This window comes from Malaclemys terrapin, chromosome 7 (assembly GCF_027887155.1).
Source record: "Malaclemys terrapin pileata isolate rMalTer1 chromosome 7, rMalTer1.hap1, whole genome shotgun sequence".
NCBI classification, from domain to species: Eukaryota; Metazoa; Chordata; order Testudines; family Emydidae; genus Malaclemys; species Malaclemys terrapin.
In genome coordinates, this window is record NC_071511.1 from 36,238,050 (window position 1) to 36,255,497 (window position 17,448).

Consider the following 17,448-nt stretch of genomic DNA (forward strand, 5'->3'; position numbering starts at 1 on the left):
GGTTTCCACCTGCACCTGGGGTTCCCCTCCCCACTTGCTTGGAGAGGACTTTTCCACTAAGTGCACCGTGGGCACCTCTCCTTCAGCGGTGGGGCCGGGCTGGGTGCAGCGCAGGACCAGCCTGCTTCTGAAAGGGGACGGCCCAGAGGACAGAGGAGGTGCCTGGCTGTCACCTCTCGGGGTCAGTGGTATCTTCCTCCGGGCCGCCCTCAGTCTCTGCAGCCCGGCTCCCTTCCGATCGCTGGCCGGGAGGCTGCCCGCTGGCCACCCCTCGGTCCGACCCTCCGCTTCGCCCGTGCCCAGGGGCGGGGGGTGGATCAGCCCGGCTGCTCTCGCAGGGCAGCGCTGGGATGCGTCCAGTGCCCGCCTCGCCAGCCCCTCTCCTGCCGCTCAGCCCCGCTCGCGGCCCCCGACCCGCCGCCACTTTGCAAACTCCGCGCGGCCACCGGCGGAGGCAGCTGCTGCTACTTAAAGCGCATCAGCCGCGGGGCTCATAGGGACTCGGGCTGCGCGTGTGGCGGCGGCCAGGCAGAGGGAGGCGAGGGCTGCGCCGGGCATCAGGCACGGCCCCTCGCCTCCCGTGTCCTGCTCTCTGAAGGGCTGCTGCGCGCCGCTGCTGCTGCTGCTGGCGGCGGCTTCCCGGGGGCGCGGAGATCCGCAGGCGAGAGGCTGAGCCCGCTCCCGCTGGCGGGGCTCACGAGGGAGGCGGACGCAGAGCGGCGGCTCCTGCTGCGGACACACCGCCGGCTGCAGCCCCGGCCGGCTCAGTCCCCTCGGTCCGGACCAGGCGGAGGAAGCCGAGCACCAGCAATGGCGGCCCGGAGTCGGAGCCGCTGCGCGCCGCTTTGGCGCTCTCCTGGGCATCCCTAGCTCCAGGCAGCCGGCTACCAGCGGAGGAGTGGCCCTGCCCGGGGGGTTATTTATTCCCCCACCCCGTCTTAAGTTCTCAACGGAGCAGTCCGGCCAGCGCCTCCCGCCCCTTCCCAAAGCCGCCAAGGGGTGGGGAGGGCGGGTGGCGAGGTCGCTGGCCGGCCAGGCCATGGAGAGCCCGGGGGAGAACCCCAGCAAGGCGGCGGGGTACCTGAAGGAGCTGAACAAGATCATCGAGACGCAGCAGGAGCTGCTGGAGAAGCAGAAGCGGAGGATCGACGAGCTGGAGCAGCAAGTGGCCAAGTTGTACCACGAAAACGCCTGCCTGCAGGACGAGCATCACAGACACCTGGCCACATGCAGGCTGCAACAGGGCATCCTCCCTGCGTACCCGGCGGGGCCAGGGCCGGCGATACTGGGGGCCATCCAGGAAAACGCACAGCACGAAAAGTAAGAGCTGGCTGGGGTTTATTGGCCTTCTCTCTAAGGGTCTGTCGATGCATTGGTCACAGGGTCCTCTTCCCCCACCCCGCAAAATACCCGGAAAGCAGCCCCACGCTCTGCAGCCTGCGCCCAGAGTTAGTCCCATTCCGCTTAATGGGCTGGCGGGCTCGCAGGAACTGGTTCAGGGGCTAGTAGCTGGTGTTGCTAAAGCACAGGGCTGCGTGGATTGTCGTTCCCCACAGGCTCAGTGTCCGAGGCACAGCTATTGCAGGGTAGGTTGGGATTGTTAGCCGGGACAAGTGCTGGTGAATACTGGAGCCAGATCCCGCTCTTAACTCCTTCTAGTAAAGCTGTTCCTGCTGCTTTGCGCTCAGCCAGACGCGCTCCAGAGCCCGGGGAGCGCTTTGCGCTCGGGATGGAGCTGCCTGGGCGCGCTTAGGTGCAGAGCAGCAGCAGCCGCAAGGTGTTTCAGAGTAGAGGGAGATGCAGAGGAGGTGCCTGGCTGTCACCTCTCGGGGCCAGTGGTATCTTCCTCGGGGCCGTTCTCCCTGCAGCCCGGCTCCCCTCCAAGCGCTGGCTTGGAGGCTGCCCGCTGGCCACCCCTCTCCGACTCTCCGACTCTCCTCTTCGCCCAGCCGTGCCCAGGGGAGGTTCCCGGACCCAACCTCTAAAACCAAACTCTCTAATATCTGGGCAACCCAAATGTGTCCGTGGAACGCCTTTCGTGGGATACCGGCCCACCATGGAGCATTGGCTTGTTAGTTTGAGGGGAGCCCAATGGCATATCTGTCTCTCTTGCGCTCCCCATATGGGTTAGTGTGTGGGGTATCGAATGAGTTCAACTAGCATACCGATAAACTCTCAGCCGGTGCTATCAAGGGAGCAGGAGTAGCTTTTGGGGCCCCTCTGTCAATGTAGACAGCTGTCTTTCCCGCAGCTAATGAAAGTGGCACACAGAGGGTCAGTAAACATTGGCAGATGGCCACTTTACCAACTGTGACTAGTTCAATATAAACGGGTTCATCTTGGAGACCTGTTTGCTCTCAATCTCTGCGTCTATTTACAGAATCTAGACTTTGTAATTAATCATGTGCTTCTTACCGCGCAGGGAAAGCGGCTTAATTGCGCGAGATTTTTAAGTAACACAAGAATTCAGGAACAGCAAGAACTGAAGTAGTTACACTGGTCCGACTTGGTTGTGAAATAGTAATCAGGAATTAGTTTGACTTGAGTGGAGTGGGCAAAGCATGCATCGTATTATGAGCCCACTTCTTTCTCCCAGTGCAACACAATGGGCCATTTGTAATCGGATACATTTTGGTTCTTTATATTTATAAACTTGTAACTTGGAGTGGTGGGCTTTTCTCTTTCCACCAAAACAGCTTAATCTTTAACTGTCATCTCTAATTGCTTACTCATTAATACACCAACGAAGGCACGTTCGCTGACACATTAGTATTATTGCATAACCAGGACACCAGTAGCACAAGGTGTTTCTTACTAGCTCGGACAAGGGAAGAAGTGAAATAGCACTTTGCCAGCTCTCTGCTGCGGGTGTGTGAATGTTTCCGCTCCTCTTCATGAAGTATAAGGGTAAGGGGTGTGGGGTGCACATAAGACACAACCTGGCACTAAATCCTAAGCAGTTCTGATCTCCCGGGCTTCACTGGTTTTCCTGTGTATTACCGAAGTAAGTAGCAATGGCCTAAAATAGCGCGCACCCTGCCTGCGGGGTATATCGTACCCTTGGAGGTGGTGGCGTGCTGCTTTAGCAAAGTTGTTTAAAATCCACATTGTGCCCTTCCCGGGAGGTGATGAGGATTCACTTCTCCTTGGCTTGTGTGTTTTCAACACGCCTTTCTGGGGGGCAGGGGGAAATCGTTGCTATAGGAGCAAGAGTACAAATCTGAGCTTGACCACTTTTAGGTGGAAACAAACTCTTCTCTGCCCGTTTCTCTCTTGCCGCCTCCACATGACTGCCCCTGCGTGTGCCTCTTTTGATAACCAGTAGTGAGTTTGTGATGGGACGAGGCTGTGTCCACACGTGTCCGAACTAAGTGAAAAGAAGAACAGGAGTACTTGTGGTACCTTAGAGACTAACAAATTTATTAGAGCATAAGCTTTCGTGGACTACAGCCCACTTCTTCGGATGCATACCAAAGAAGTGGGCTGTAGTCCACGAAAGCTTATGCTCTAATAAATTTGTTAGTCTCTAAGGTGCCACAAGTACTCCTGTTCTTCTTTTTGCGGATACAGACTAACACGGCTGTTACTCTGAAACCGAACTAAGTGAGGCGATGGATGTCCAAGACCTCCAGCTGGCCGGGTGGGATAGTGTTACTCCAGCCCCATCGCTCATGGAAAGGCCACGGTTCTCCAGGGTATCTACAGGCCAGGAATAAAAGGCACGTCCTCATGGGTCGAGCTGATGACGGTATTTTTTCCAACGGGGGAGGATGGGTTACGCTAGGATACCAAACACTGCCTTTTAGCCTTCCTCCCATGTGCTGTCCCGTGGCGCTCTGACGTGGTTTGTTTCAGCTATTTAAAAATAATAATTCCCGGAGCTGTACTGAAGTGACTTCTAATTCCCTGCTCAGAGTCCCCAGCTTGCCTCGCAGGCGCCTGTTACCCAGTGTTTTGATTCCCTTGCGTAGGTTTGCACCTTACCGCGGTGACACCACCGCGCGGCTTGCCTGCTGGAGACACGTTCACCGAACCGTTGTGTTTAACACGATCCTGGGCTGCCTCTTCCCAGAGTCGCTCCAACCAGCCAAACCCTGAGGCCAGCTGAGAAAACAGCAGCTCCTTGAATAACCAGCCTGGAGAGCAGACGCCAGGCCTCAGTGCCAGGCGCTTGTTTTCAGACAGAAGGGCCCTTTTCAGCTCTAAGACCCTGTCCTAGCAATCCCCACCCCCTACCCGTGGGTGCCTTGTTTCGGGTCCGCAGGCTGTAGGAAGAGGAGAATAAACTCTTCAGCCGCTGGCTGAAGATTCTCCCCTCTTTGCTGAACATCTGCCTAGAAATCGCACCCGTGCCTTGCAATGGTCCATGAATGACGCTTTTTTTCTCTCCAGCCCGCCCAGGGTTCCCTTGTTGCAGCCTTGACGACTCGGGGCTAAGTCTGCTAAGTGGATTTGATGCTGGCTCAGAATTAAGCTGGGATATTTATGGCCGAGTTCTCAGCGTTCCGCGGTGCAGGTCCCAGGGCTGGGGAGAAAGTTGCACGGTCCCTCTGCTGAGCCACGCGAGCGCGGGGGGGCTGCCGCCGTCCTGTGCCGCCTCCTCGCGGCTCCCCGCGGGCTGGGCATGGTTTCTGCAGCAGAGCCACAGAAGCAGCGGCTCCCGGGATGGCCTCTTAAAGGAGCCGCCGCACTCTTCCACCAGGGGCTGTTGCCTTTGTTTACGTTGCTATCTCTGCTGCTCACGGAGCCCGGAGTGCAGAGGAGGCGCCAGCCATGCAGGACCAACTGAACGATGAAGGCACGTAACCACCTTCGTGATGTGGATGAATAGTTGGGTGACCTCCGGTCTTGGAGGACTGTGCATGCTCCTGTTTGCAAGGCCTTGCCTATTTCCCACTCGTGCAACAGAAGTTTCCCTCCCCTTTGTTTCCAAACCCTGCAGATTCTGGCTGCCTGTTATCTGTCATTTACAGATGGGGAAACTGAGGCACAGCTCAGGCTCAAGTATGTGGTGCATGAACTTTGCCTCTTCTGGGCGGAAAGCAATGATGGGGAAGCAGGGCACCAGTGGAGGCTGGGCAGAATCTCACTAGGGGTGCTGGAATCTCTCCCCCTGGCTAACACCCCCATGGGACTAGCTGTCTGAAAGTGGCTGTAAAATGAAATGAAGAGGTGTCTTTCTCTCCCTCTCACCACACTGTGCCTTGGGCATGGAGTAGTGAGTACACTGCACCAAGGGTGCAGGAACAGTTTTTCATAGTGGGGGCGCCGATGATGAAACCATGTATCTGGTATTTTGTTATCACTACTTTTAAGCCAGGGGATGCAGCAGCACCCCAGGTTCCAGCCCCACTGTGCTGCACCCTCTGCTTGGGCTTTATCCTTGGCTCTGCACTAACCTGCTGTCTGACCATAGGCAAGTCATGTCTCTTCTTGATGCCTTTGTTTCCCCTCCAACCCTCTGTCTCGCCTGGTTTAGACTGTTAAATTGATATGCCAGAGACTCTGACTACGTGTGTGAGCACACAGTGGGGCCCAATCTTGGTTGGGACTTTGTATTTCAGTAGCACCTAAAATACTTAATAATCATCTTGTGGCCAAGCCTGGAACAGAATTTGTGTTTCTCAATTCTCAATCCAGGGCTTACCTACAAGACCTGCCATCTTCATTTGCCTACTAGGTTAAAGTCCCATGGGAGTGGCTCCCTCCGGTAGGGTCATGTTAAGGTGATTGAGGGCCCTAGCCACACAAGACCTGAATCACTGCCACAGATCATCTGGAAGGTATAGTGGCAAGGGATATCACTCCTAAGAGGAAGAATCCTTCCCACTGCTCCCAGGAGGTAAAAGCCCCCATTCACCCCCCTGCTTTCAGAGAGGCAGTGACATGGAGCAAATTGGCCTAACCCCGAGTATCAGCAGGGTCAGTCCTCTCTTCCCCCACCCAGAGAGGTATGGGTGATGGGGGTGGGCAGTACTTAGTCCAATTTCAGGGAATATCTGCCTAGGTGGGCAGGACTTGCTGCATTCTTCTTCTCCTGCCACCCCTTGAGCTCTCTGCTTGAATGATATCTGGGCACCCCACAGCAGTGGGTCTTGGAGTTAAGACCCCACTGGGATGAATGGGGCAAGTCACATCTTTTGGAGCTATTGTTTCAGGCTTCCTGCAGATTGAGGTGGATATCACTTCATCAGTTGCACTTGTGTCATGTTGTGAAGACCAGCTTGAAAGCCATGAGGACTAGAAACTTAAACAATTAAGGAGCATTGAGATTGTTATAATCCAATGACTCTAGGGGGAGCTAGGGCTTTAGGCACTGGCCCATAGTGCCTGTGCCTTAATTCAGCTTCTCCTCACAAAGTTTATACACAGGCCTCGAACAGCTTGAAGAAGGGAGGCTTTCAGAAAGTGATGAGGGAGATTTTAAGGATTTGTCTAGACTAGGGAACGATATTCGTATTGGTGTCAGCCTCTAATGTAGATAATGCTGCCCCAGTGCAAAATGGGGCTTGCACTAGTTTCACTTGCCTTGGTAAATTACTGTGGGAAAAGTCACTGGGCTATTACAGTTCTGTCTCCAGCAGTTTCTCTTTTCTCTTTAGGAGCTTCTGGATTCCAAATACTCTCTTGACAGTCCAGCCACTTAATGTATGTGTATATATTCCCAGATATATCAGAGCACTCTTGAAAATCTTTCTCTATATACAGTAGAAGCAGGGGGTATAGTACACACGTCCATATGGTACACACGTTTGAACCACTTTCCTTTAATTTAGCATGGAACCACTCAGATTTGGCCTGGCTGCCCCTCTGTCATGATGGAGGGGCTGCTTGGCCAAATTTCATTGATGGTGTTGCAATCCAGTGTGCCAGGTTGCAACACCCCCTTGGTTTGGGAGCCTCTTGAATGGGGTTCCCTGGGCAAACTGCCCTCTACTTCTGTCTGTTGCCCTACCCTGGCCAATGGTACACATACAGTATGCAACATGCATAGGACTGTGCCTGCCACTGTGTAGAAGTGCTGCACTCACGCTTTTCTCAACACTGTGTATCATATTGTGATACTGATTTTTATTTAGTTAGTTTTAATTGGTTCTTGCTGTTTTCAGTAGGGAGTTATGTATGATAACTGCTTGCTATTTGGAGTTCTGAAATCTCTTCTTTTGCTATAACTAATAGGGTTGGTCAAAAATCAGAATTTCCCATGGGAGGGAAATTCTGAAAGCATGTCTTGGTTGTTTTGGGTTTTGTTTTTTTGCCAGGGGGAGGGAGGGGGAAGAGTTTGTTCAATTTTAGAACAAAAAGTAGAAATTTTCCGTGAAAGGGAAATCAAAAACCAAATTTGTGAAATAATTGGAACAGTTAAAAAAAAATTAAAATGAAATTCTACCCAGGAGCACAATTGGCAAATGAATTGGCATTTTCTGATGGAAAAATAATTCACTTGGAAATTTCTAATCCGTTCTCATATGTAGCCATACAAACAGCTGCTTATTACACTTCCTGGATGGATGCCTATGATATATATTAACTTTTAAGACCTTAGCCCTGTCTACTCATTACCAAAACGGAGCATATAGCCTAGATTAGTTAAACATTTCAGGAGCACAGGCATAGTTGAAGAACCTCCTATTGTTTGATATCTTGAAACCACTATTGATAATCCAAATAATTTTAATGGAAAATAGTCCCTCTCCAAAAGAGAAAAAGTATTCTAGGTTGGGTCCTTATTTGTATAAAAGATCTAAATGGAGAGGGTCTAATGGATGCTCCCATTTCCATTGTTTTTTGTTTTTGTTGGGGTGATTTGAGTCTCACTGGGAAGACACTATGCCAGACAACTTACTTTTAGTGCTGCATCACTTGGTTCAGAAGCAGCAAATGACTATAAAATTAACCTTAGAATAAACAAAAATGGGGCTGCTGATAGACTAGTTGATTATAAGGCTTTATATTGGGGGTAATGAGCCAGTATATTAACAATAACAACGGGTACGCATCTCAACAAGGAGCACAAGTCTCATTTTCAGTTGATCCGTTTCACTTAACATATAGATGGGAAAACAGGAAAGCCTTCAAAAATTACAGCTCCAACTCAGATCCTCTGTCGACAAAAAAATACTACTTGCTTAAATGGTCAGATTTAATAATGCTACCTTATCCTCTGTGTGAATGTTGTAAAGTGCTTTTTGGATCTCTTCAGATGCTGTGCAACTGTATGTACAGGAGTTATTCCAGGATTGCAAAACTGTGTTTACAATTTATCAGCTCAGGTGCAACATTTAGTCATCTGTTTTTTTACCAGGATGAATGATGAAGAGGATGGGGGAGGAGAACTGATGTTTTCTATATACTTAAAAAACAAAACAGAAGTAATTTCTCTTCCCCGTCCTCCATCTCTCTCTGCACGACTTGAGGGGGGGACCTGTTTGTTATGGCCTTTTGTTTATAATGTTGTCAGGACTGAGATCCCCACTTTGAACTTTAGGGTACAAATGTAGGGGCCTGCATAAAAACTTCTAAGCTTAATTACCAGCTTAGCTCTGGTTCGGCTGCCACCATTTTCAATGGATTCCCTCCCTGGGAAACCTTGAAAAACCTTCACCAAATCCCTGGTGAAAACAAATCCAACCCCTTGGATTTAAAACAAGGGGAAATTAACCATTCCCCTCCTTCCTCCCACCAACTCCTGGTGAATCAAGATCCAAAACCCCTTTGGATCTAAAACAAGGAAAAAATCAATCAGGTTCTTAAAAAGAAGGTTTTTAATTAAAGAAAAAGGTAAAAATCATCTCTGTAAAATCAGTATGGAAATCAACCTTACAGGGTAATTAAACTTAAGGAGCTCAGGGGACTCCCCTCTAGTCTCAGGTTCAAAGTACAGCAAACAAAGAGAAACACTCTAGTAAAAGGTACATTTACAAGTTGAGAAAAACAAAGGAAAACTAACACGCCTTGCCTGGCTATTTACTTACAAGTTTGAAATAGGAGAGGCTTGTTTAGAAAGATGTGGAGAACCTGGATTGATGTCTGGTCCCTCTCATTCCCGGAGAAGGAACACACTCCCAAACAAAGAACACAAACAAAAGCCTTCCCCCCCCAAGATTTGAAAGTATCTTGTCCCCTTATTGGTCCTTTAGGTCAGATGCCAGCCAGGTTACCTGAGCTTCTTAACCCTTTACAGGGAAAAGGATTTTGGAGTCTCTGGCCAGGAGGGATTTATAGTACTGTACACAGGACAGCTATTACCCTTCCCTTTATAGTTATGACAAATGTACTGTAAATAATGGAAAGTTAAAAAAAAAAATCAACTAAACAAGTACTTCTTAAACTCTTAGGTTGGCACTGAATGTAAATTGTGATTGGTCTATATAGCAGTAAAACACATCTATCTTGTTAGAAAATATTGTCAGTCTCAACTGAGGCCTCTGTATAGTGTGAACTAATACCTTGAAATTAGACTTTGAGACATGCTTACCTGATCAAGGCAGCTTTGTGGCCTATATAAAATAAGTTTGTGGTTTCATGTGTCACTATTAGCCAGCAAGTTTCGCACTTAATGCCATCTTGGAAGAGATGCCAAAAACCACATTAATGTGGAGTCTAACCTGATTTCTTGTTCCTAGAGGGCCTCTACAAAGCAGGCTGAGGCAGGCTATAGGTGTAGGGTAGCTTATGATCCATTGCTTGGGATGTATCACCCAACGGAGGTCTCTGATTTCTTAGCAGCATCAATCTTGGCAGCTGTCACAGGAAAAAACTCACCATCAATTACTATTAGATAGAATCCTTTTCTGACCTTTACCTTTCTGCAAATGCAGGATGTAGTCAGTTTTAACCAAAATGTAAAATGACAATTGTTTCAAATGGTTTTTTTAGTTAAAACTTTTTAAACTTCCTGTTCTACATATAATAGAATTAAACTAGAAACAGATAACTACTGAGCTACCAGGATAAGAACTTAATGTTCACTCATGGGAATGTGCATTTCAAAAAGAGAACATGTGAATCTCATTAACTTAATGCAACTTCTACATGTGAATTAGCAGAAGACTGCATGTCGTAAAATACAGAGGCATTTTGTTCTGGCAGACAGATGTAGGTAAGTAAGCAGTATGAAGATGTTAAGTTAAATATACGAAGACTAGAATCTTAAAAAAAATCTTATTCCTTCACCAAAATTGCCTGTTAAATCTTCACGTTCGTAACCTATCTCTAAAACGAAGTGAAGAGACACCGAGACTGGTTATTTTTACAAATGATGGATACCAGAGGGTTTTATTCCATTATGCTGGCAGTCTATAAACAAAACTATTGTAAGCAGCAAATGGCATGCTAGTGTCACCAGTGACCGTGAACATCGGAGGGAAAAGCTAAATGTACTCCAGCAAAGGAAACTGTTAATCAAAAGACTGCATTGAGGGTTAAACAAACATGACAAAAGGTGCCAAATACTGTAGCACAATGTTGTGTCTAAAACCAGTTTCAAAATCTTAGATAGTGCAAATGGAGCACCCATGGCACCAGCTGACCTCAATGAGAGCAGCAGGTGCTCAGCAGATCTGAAAATTGGGCTCTTAAATGAGACTTTTCATTCTGCTGACACTGGGAACATAGCTGTCAGCTTCTTCATGTTTGTTTTAATCACAAACAATGCTGAGCACCAGAACTCCAAAATATAGCTTTTCATGCTACCTAGTACAGTGTGTGCTTTGCTTCCTCCCTCCCTTACCTTAAAAACTGCTTGACAGTGAATCTTTAAGGAAGTCAACCTTTTAAGGTTGCCAGTTTTGGTTGGACATATTCCTGGAGATTTAATCACATGACATCTTTAATTAAAGATTAATCTTTAATTCCTGGAGACTCCAGGCCAGTCCTGGAGGGTTGGCAACATTATTTGTGATTCATCTTATGGAAACTGTGCAACTAACTATTGTGTGTCCTGGCTCATGACTGTGGCATCTAGACACTACTACAATAAAATAATGATTAAAACCAATATTAATTAACTAACCAAAAGTAGTCTCTGAGCTATGGTGACATGAATGAGGAGAATGCCGAAGTACAAGGACAAATGGAAACTAAGAGCTTGTCTAAATGCAGAGCTCCACCAGTTTTGTTTAAGGTGTAATTTTTAAACTGAATTAAGCTGGTACAAAAGGCTGTGTGGACACTCATTCTGCTTCAGGCTTATTTTGGTTTAGCTTAAGTCAATTAGGAACAGGTTTAAGCTAAACTGAAACAAGTGTGTCCATAGGTGCTGGCTTTTGTTTTTTCTGGTGGGTGCTTTTAAAGAGGAGTGTGTGTGAGTGTTGGGGGGTGGGGAGGCACTCTGCCAGTTTTGCGGGGAGGCTATGTTAAGCATATTTATACACAGGGCCGGCTCCAGGGTTTTGGCCGCCCCAAGCAGCCAAAACAAACAAACAAACAAAAGTTGCGATCAGCGTCGGAAAGTCCTTCGCTCCCAGGCGGAGTGAGGGACTGTCCGCGGAATTGCCACCGAATACCTGGATGTACCGCCCCTCTCCGGAGCGGCCACCCCAAGCACCTGCTTGAGAAGCTGGTGCCTGGAGCCAGCCCTGTTTATACACTTTCATTTTCTAATTATTGAATATGTCTACCATTGGTATCTTTACTATTTTAATAATGATTCAATTGTTCTGAATGACATAATTACATTATCATGAATTATGGTATATTAAGATTATTGCAATCACCTACAATCTGTCCTAACTAACGTCCCAGTTTAAAGACATTATGTTTCACTGTAGCTTTCTGGATGAAACTGTCAGCAATTTTATTTACATCTAGGTTCCCTGATATTATTTTGATGCACATTAAGGACAGCTACATTATTCAGTTGCGTCTGTCCCATTGATGACTGGAGATAATTTTTAAGTCTTCTGAAGCAGGAGAATGAGCATTCCCCAGTTCAAGACAATACAGGCACACTGAGAAGGATTCTTATGAATTTGCAGTACTCTGGAAACCTAGTGCTTCTGGAGTACTGCAAATGACTCCAAGATCTCTTTCTTGATGGGTAACAGCTAAGTTAGGGCATGGCTACACTTGCAGATGTAGAGTACTTTGAGTTAAACCAGCCTTCGGAGAGCACATTAGGGAAAGCACTGCAGTGTGTCCACACTGACAGCTGCAAGCGCACTGGTGTGGCCACATTTGCGGCACTTGCAGTGGCATTGGGAGCAGTGCATTATGGGCAGCTATCCCACAGAGCCCCTCTTCCCATTCTGGCACTGTGGCTTGTGGGAAGGGGATGTGGGGCATTCTGGGTCCTGTCCCAATGCCCCGCGATGCATTGGTTTGCATCCCAGCAATCCCTGTGCTTTGGTCCACATTTGGTGCCATCTTTCAATGTTTTTTGTACTGTGCACTCTGTCTTCCCTTTTGGTCTGCGGGAATGGAGTCAAACTGCTGAGGAATATGCTGACAAGTCTCGCCAGCACGTCATGTTTGGCAGTTAAGTTACTCCTTAAGATCGAGACTGACAGTGAGGACTCCGATGAGGATATCGACACAAGTAACGCATACGACACGAGACTGGTTGTGGCATTCACAGACATGCTCACCACAGTGGAATGCTGCTTTTGGGCTCGGGGAAACAAGCACTGAGTGGTGGGATCACATCATCATGCAAGTCTGGGATGACGAGCAGTGGCTGCAGAACTTTCGGATGAGAAAAGCCACTTTCATGGGACAGTGTGCGGAGCTTGCCCCCCACCCCAGCGTAAGGACGTGAGATTGAGAGCTGCCCTGACGGTGGAGAAGCGGGTGGCTATTGCAGTCTGGAAGCTGGCAACTCCAGACAGCTACCGATTGGTCGCTAATCAGTTTGGAGTGGGAAAGTCGACCATTTGAATCGTGTTGATGCAAGTTTGCAGGGCCATTAATCGCATCCTGCTCAGAAGAACCGTGACTCTGGGTAACGTGCAGGACATTGTGGCTGGCTTTGCACAAATGGGTTTCCCTAACTGCTGAGGGGCAATAGATGGGACGCTAGTCCAATTCTGGCACCAGCCCATCTAGCCTCCGAGAACGTTAATCGGAAGGGGTATTTCTCTATGGTTCTCCAGGTGCTTGTGGATCACTGTGGGTGTTTCATTGACATTAATGCAGGCTGGCCTGGAAAAGTGCATGACGCACACATCTTTTGGAACACTGGCCTGTTCAGGAAGCTGCAAGCCGGGACTCCTTTCCCAGACCAGAAGATCACCGTGGGGAAGTCAAAATGCCCATTGTGATCCTTGGAGACCCCGCTTACCTTTTAATGCCATGGCTCATGAAACCCTACACAAGGAGTCTTGACAGCAGCAAGGAGCGGTTCAACAACAGGCTGAGCCGGTGCAGAATGACTGCGGAGTGTGTTTTTGGCCATTTAAAGGGCTGCTGGTGCTCTCTGTATGGGAAGCTGGACCTGGCCGATGACAGCACCCCCACATGGAACTTGGAGGTTCAACACCTGGAGGCTAATTTGAACAGCCAGAGAGCAGGGCTATTAGAGGGGCCCAGTGTGGGACTGCAAGGATTAGGGATGCCTCGAGGGAGCAATTTGAGGCTGAAACCCACCAGTAATGTTTGGTGCCCTGCTCAGGAGTGAAGTGCAATGGTTCCAGTGTTGGTTGGAATCTGTGTTTGATATGCTGACGTGCAGTGCCTGTTGCTTTCCTGGGCTAAGGAATCTTTTACTTTATGCAATAATAATGTTTTCAAAGGCAAAAAATCAATTTATTGAAAAGACACACAACTGCTTGGGAAACAGAAAGGGAAAGGGGGTGGGGTGGGGAACGGTTCAATCACCGATTTGCGTATATCCTGTCTGAATGCTACACTTAAGGATGGCTATAATGCATGGTGATGGGGGCTGAGTGCAGTGGGTAAGGGTTGTAGTTTTCAGGGCTGGGTGCTGAAGCTACAGGTGTTGGAAGCAGCTGGTGGCGATAAAAACCCGTATGTTGGGGAAAGTGGGTTGGAGGTGACATGGGGGCACAAGAGAGAGAGTTTTGAGACAAGGGCTGCGGCGGGGGGGGGAGAGGAGTACGGTAGTGCTCCGCCTGCATGGCTATGAGCGCCTGTATCGAGTCCGCTTGGCGCGCCATGAGGCTTATCAGCCGATCCGCGCTTTGCTGCCAGAGCGCTGCGCTTTTGTGCTGGTGCTCCTCATTCTGCTGGCAGATCCTCCTTTCACTCTCCCTCCACTCCTGCGCTTTTAGATTCTCGTTAAGGGACTGCTGCATTACTTCATGCAGCATGTCTTCTTTGCTTTTACATGGCCTCTTCCGAATTCTTTGCACTCTTTCAGCCGGTGATAACACGGACGGCTGAGATCTCAAGGTTGCATCTGTAAAGGCAAAATGCAACACTTAACAGAGGCAGCTTTGTTCACACCAGACAGAGCAATGATTCCCCCGTACTTAAGGGCCAGTACAGTCTACACAATAGCAGAATTTGCCCATCCCAAAGCGAGCGCACATAACCCAAGAGAGCTCCAAAATGGTGAGTAAGCACAGGGTCAAGGGGGACTGATTGTTTCACGGCCATACTGTCCTCTGGGGTTTTTGTGCCTTGGGGAGAGCCAACAGCTGCAGGGGGCCCCTATATTGAACACTGTCACCCATTTTCCACAAGAGTTGGTCCTGGAAGATATCTCGCTGCTGAGGGTGACCTGGGAAGGAAGGGAGTGTCTTCTACTACAATGCGGCTTCCGCCCTGGCCCAAATGCAGCTTGCATGTGTGCAGCAATGGTCCCACTGCCCCTCATGGCACAGTGGCACAGACATGTTAGCATAACTGGGACAAGGACCACAGTGGCTCTCCGGAGCAATCTGCGCAAGCGCATTGCCCAAGTTCTGGATGAGACCTTTGAGGAGATCACTGCGGCTGATTACCATGATGTGAGAGAACACATCAGTGCTTTATTCTGCATCTAGGCATGCATGCAGTCCTAACCCTCCTCGCCCCAAGAGCCCACACTGAATAACTTCCTTCCCAAAATAAAAGCTGGGCACCTCCTTTGGTGTTTGTCCTTCCCCAAGCACCGGCTGCTGCGACTGGCTACTCTCCTCCTGGCTGCATGCATCTAGGGATTCCGGGGTGTCTTCTTCCTCCTCAGCACCCTCGCTCCTGCTTTCCTCCTCCTCCTCCTCCTGCCTTGTTGAACTGTCCTCTGAAGTGTCCATGGTGGAGGTGGGGTCACCCCAGTATCGCGTCCAGCTCTTTGTACAAACGGCAGGTCATGGGGGGCAACACCGGAGCGGCAGTTTGCCTCCCACACTTTGTGGTAGGCATTCCGGAGCTCCTTCACTTTAACCTTGCACCACAGTGCATCCCGGTCATGGCCCCTTTCCATAATGTCCCTTGATATCTGCCCAAAGATATCTTAATTCCTATGGCTGGAGCGCAGCTGGGACTGGACAGCTTCCTCCCCCCAAACACTGATGAGGTCCAGCACCTCACCATTGCTAGATACTGGGGATCGCCTGGCGCATGGAGGCATGGTCACCTGGAAAGATTCGCTGAGAGCACTCCACGCCTGGCTGAGCAAACAGGAAGGGGATTTTCAAAATTCCCAGAGAATTTAAAGGGCGGGTCTGACGGTTGGTCACCTGAGGGCAGTGCAGTAGAGTTCAAAAAGTGATGACCAGAGTGGCTAGAACAGGCATTGTGGGACACTTCTGGAGGCTGATGAGAGCGCATTAACAGACCAGGGCATCCACACTGGCGCTGCGGCGCTCCAGCAGGGGCGCATCAAACGTTATTCCACTCGCCGAGGTGGATTACCAGGAGTGCTCTAGCTGCGGAGTCCAGGCACTCTACGTGCCTTGCCAGTGTGGATGTGTTGGGGGCTGCTTTAATGCGCTCTAACTCGCAAGTGTAGCCAAACCCTCAGGCACCATCATTTTGTATATATTGTTGGGATTCTATTTTGACATGTGCATTACTTTGCATTTAACATTTAATTTCATCTGCCATTTTGTTGCCAAGTCACCAAGTTTTGTGAGATCCCTTTGTAACTCTTTGCAGTCTGTTTTGGACTTAACTATCTTGAAAAATTTTGTATCATCTGCAAACTTTGCCACCTCACTGTTTACTCCTTTTTGCAGATCATTTACGAATATGTTGAACAGCACTGATCCCAGACAATACAAGCCTTGTGTAGACAGGCCAAAACAGCTATTAAAACGGGAATTCAAAGAGTGGGGGAGAGGTAATTTCTGCCAATGAAGAAAAACTGTGAATGGTAATAAGTTTTGTCCCTGCCCTCCCTGCCACCCCCCCCCCCCCCCCCACACACACATTGTGAATAGCATTTTACCATGTTAGGTTGTGGACGTTTCAATTTTCCAACTTTGGGTTTTTTCAGAACTCTGATGGGGGAGATCTCAAGGAAAACCTACCTGACGTTAGCAATATTCTTTCTCCATGTAGAACCAGCACCCCAAGCTGGTGTCTTGTTGACTTTGCATCTTTTGGGTGAGGCATAAAACCAAGAACCTGATCCTGATAACTATAGTTACTACTACCAAGATATTGTGGCACGAAGGGTGCTGGCCCATGTGACATGGATATATTTAAATCTGGGTAATTACATTCTACCTTGCAATGTCAATAGATTAAAATAAGGGTCGTGCAATATTTCTGTACATATACTAGTGGCTGCTGAGTTCTGTTTGTAGCTGTTCCCATGTGTCAACAAAGTGATTTTAGATCCTTTTAGAGGAAAGGTGCTATCTCAATGTAAGCCATAAGTCAATAAAAATGTGCAAAAATGGAGAGTAAAAAGTGTACTTAGTGATACTACTTTTGCAGAAAACATACATTATTGAGTCTGAGATGCTAAAATTTGTTACCCCCTCTCCTTTTTAAGAGTCTGCCACATAATTAACTTCTCAGTGAAACAAGTAAAATGCAGGCATAAAAGCCACAGACACGTATTTGCAGGTTTGATCCTTTTTAGTAGAAGGATATTCTTGGAGGTTTTTTTGGAGGGGGTGGGGTGGGGGGAGAGACAGACTTCCATCATCCATTGGGGAAGATGACTCCTAGCTAGAAACAAGTTGCAGCTTGTTTTTGAAAACTTGAAGTGGATGAACAAAGTACATCAGACTCAAAGGAATCTATCTATTGGGGAAAGCCTTGTTTTAGTGGCAGATGGTGGAAGCTATGAGAGAGAATGTGGCATTTGAGAGTTTTTCCTTATGGCATGCTGACAAGGGAAGTAAATTATTAAAGTTAAACTTGATACATTATTAAGTTCTCTTTGCAAACCAGCATCTAGAAAAAGTTAGTTTTACTGGCTGTAAAATGAAATTAGGAGGCCTTTATTCATGTAATGGCCAGAGATTTTAAATTGGACCCATTGAGCCAGATTCATTACTCTAGGTCAGGCCATAGGCCCCTAGAGGCAGAAAATCTGCCTAGACTGGCTGCAGC

At 48.5% G+C, this 17,448-nt stretch overlaps 1 protein-coding gene across 5 annotated transcripts in view; it reads left to right on the forward strand.

Moving 5' to 3' along the window:
- Positions 1 to 252: 252 nt before the first annotated feature.
- Positions 253 to 17,448, forward strand: part of IQSEC1 (IQ motif and Sec7 domain ArfGEF 1) — a 685,614-nt gene continuing 668,418 nt past the window's right edge. For all 5 annotated transcript variants that reach the window (XM_054034025.1, XM_054034026.1, XM_054034027.1 and 2 more), the window contains exon 1: positions 253 to 1,320. In XM_054034025.1, coding sequence (XP_053890000.1) covers positions 1,040 to 1,320 — 281 coding nt within the window. In that variant the 5' untranslated portion in view covers positions 253 to 1,039. The remainder of the gene's footprint in view (positions 1,321 to 17,448) is intronic.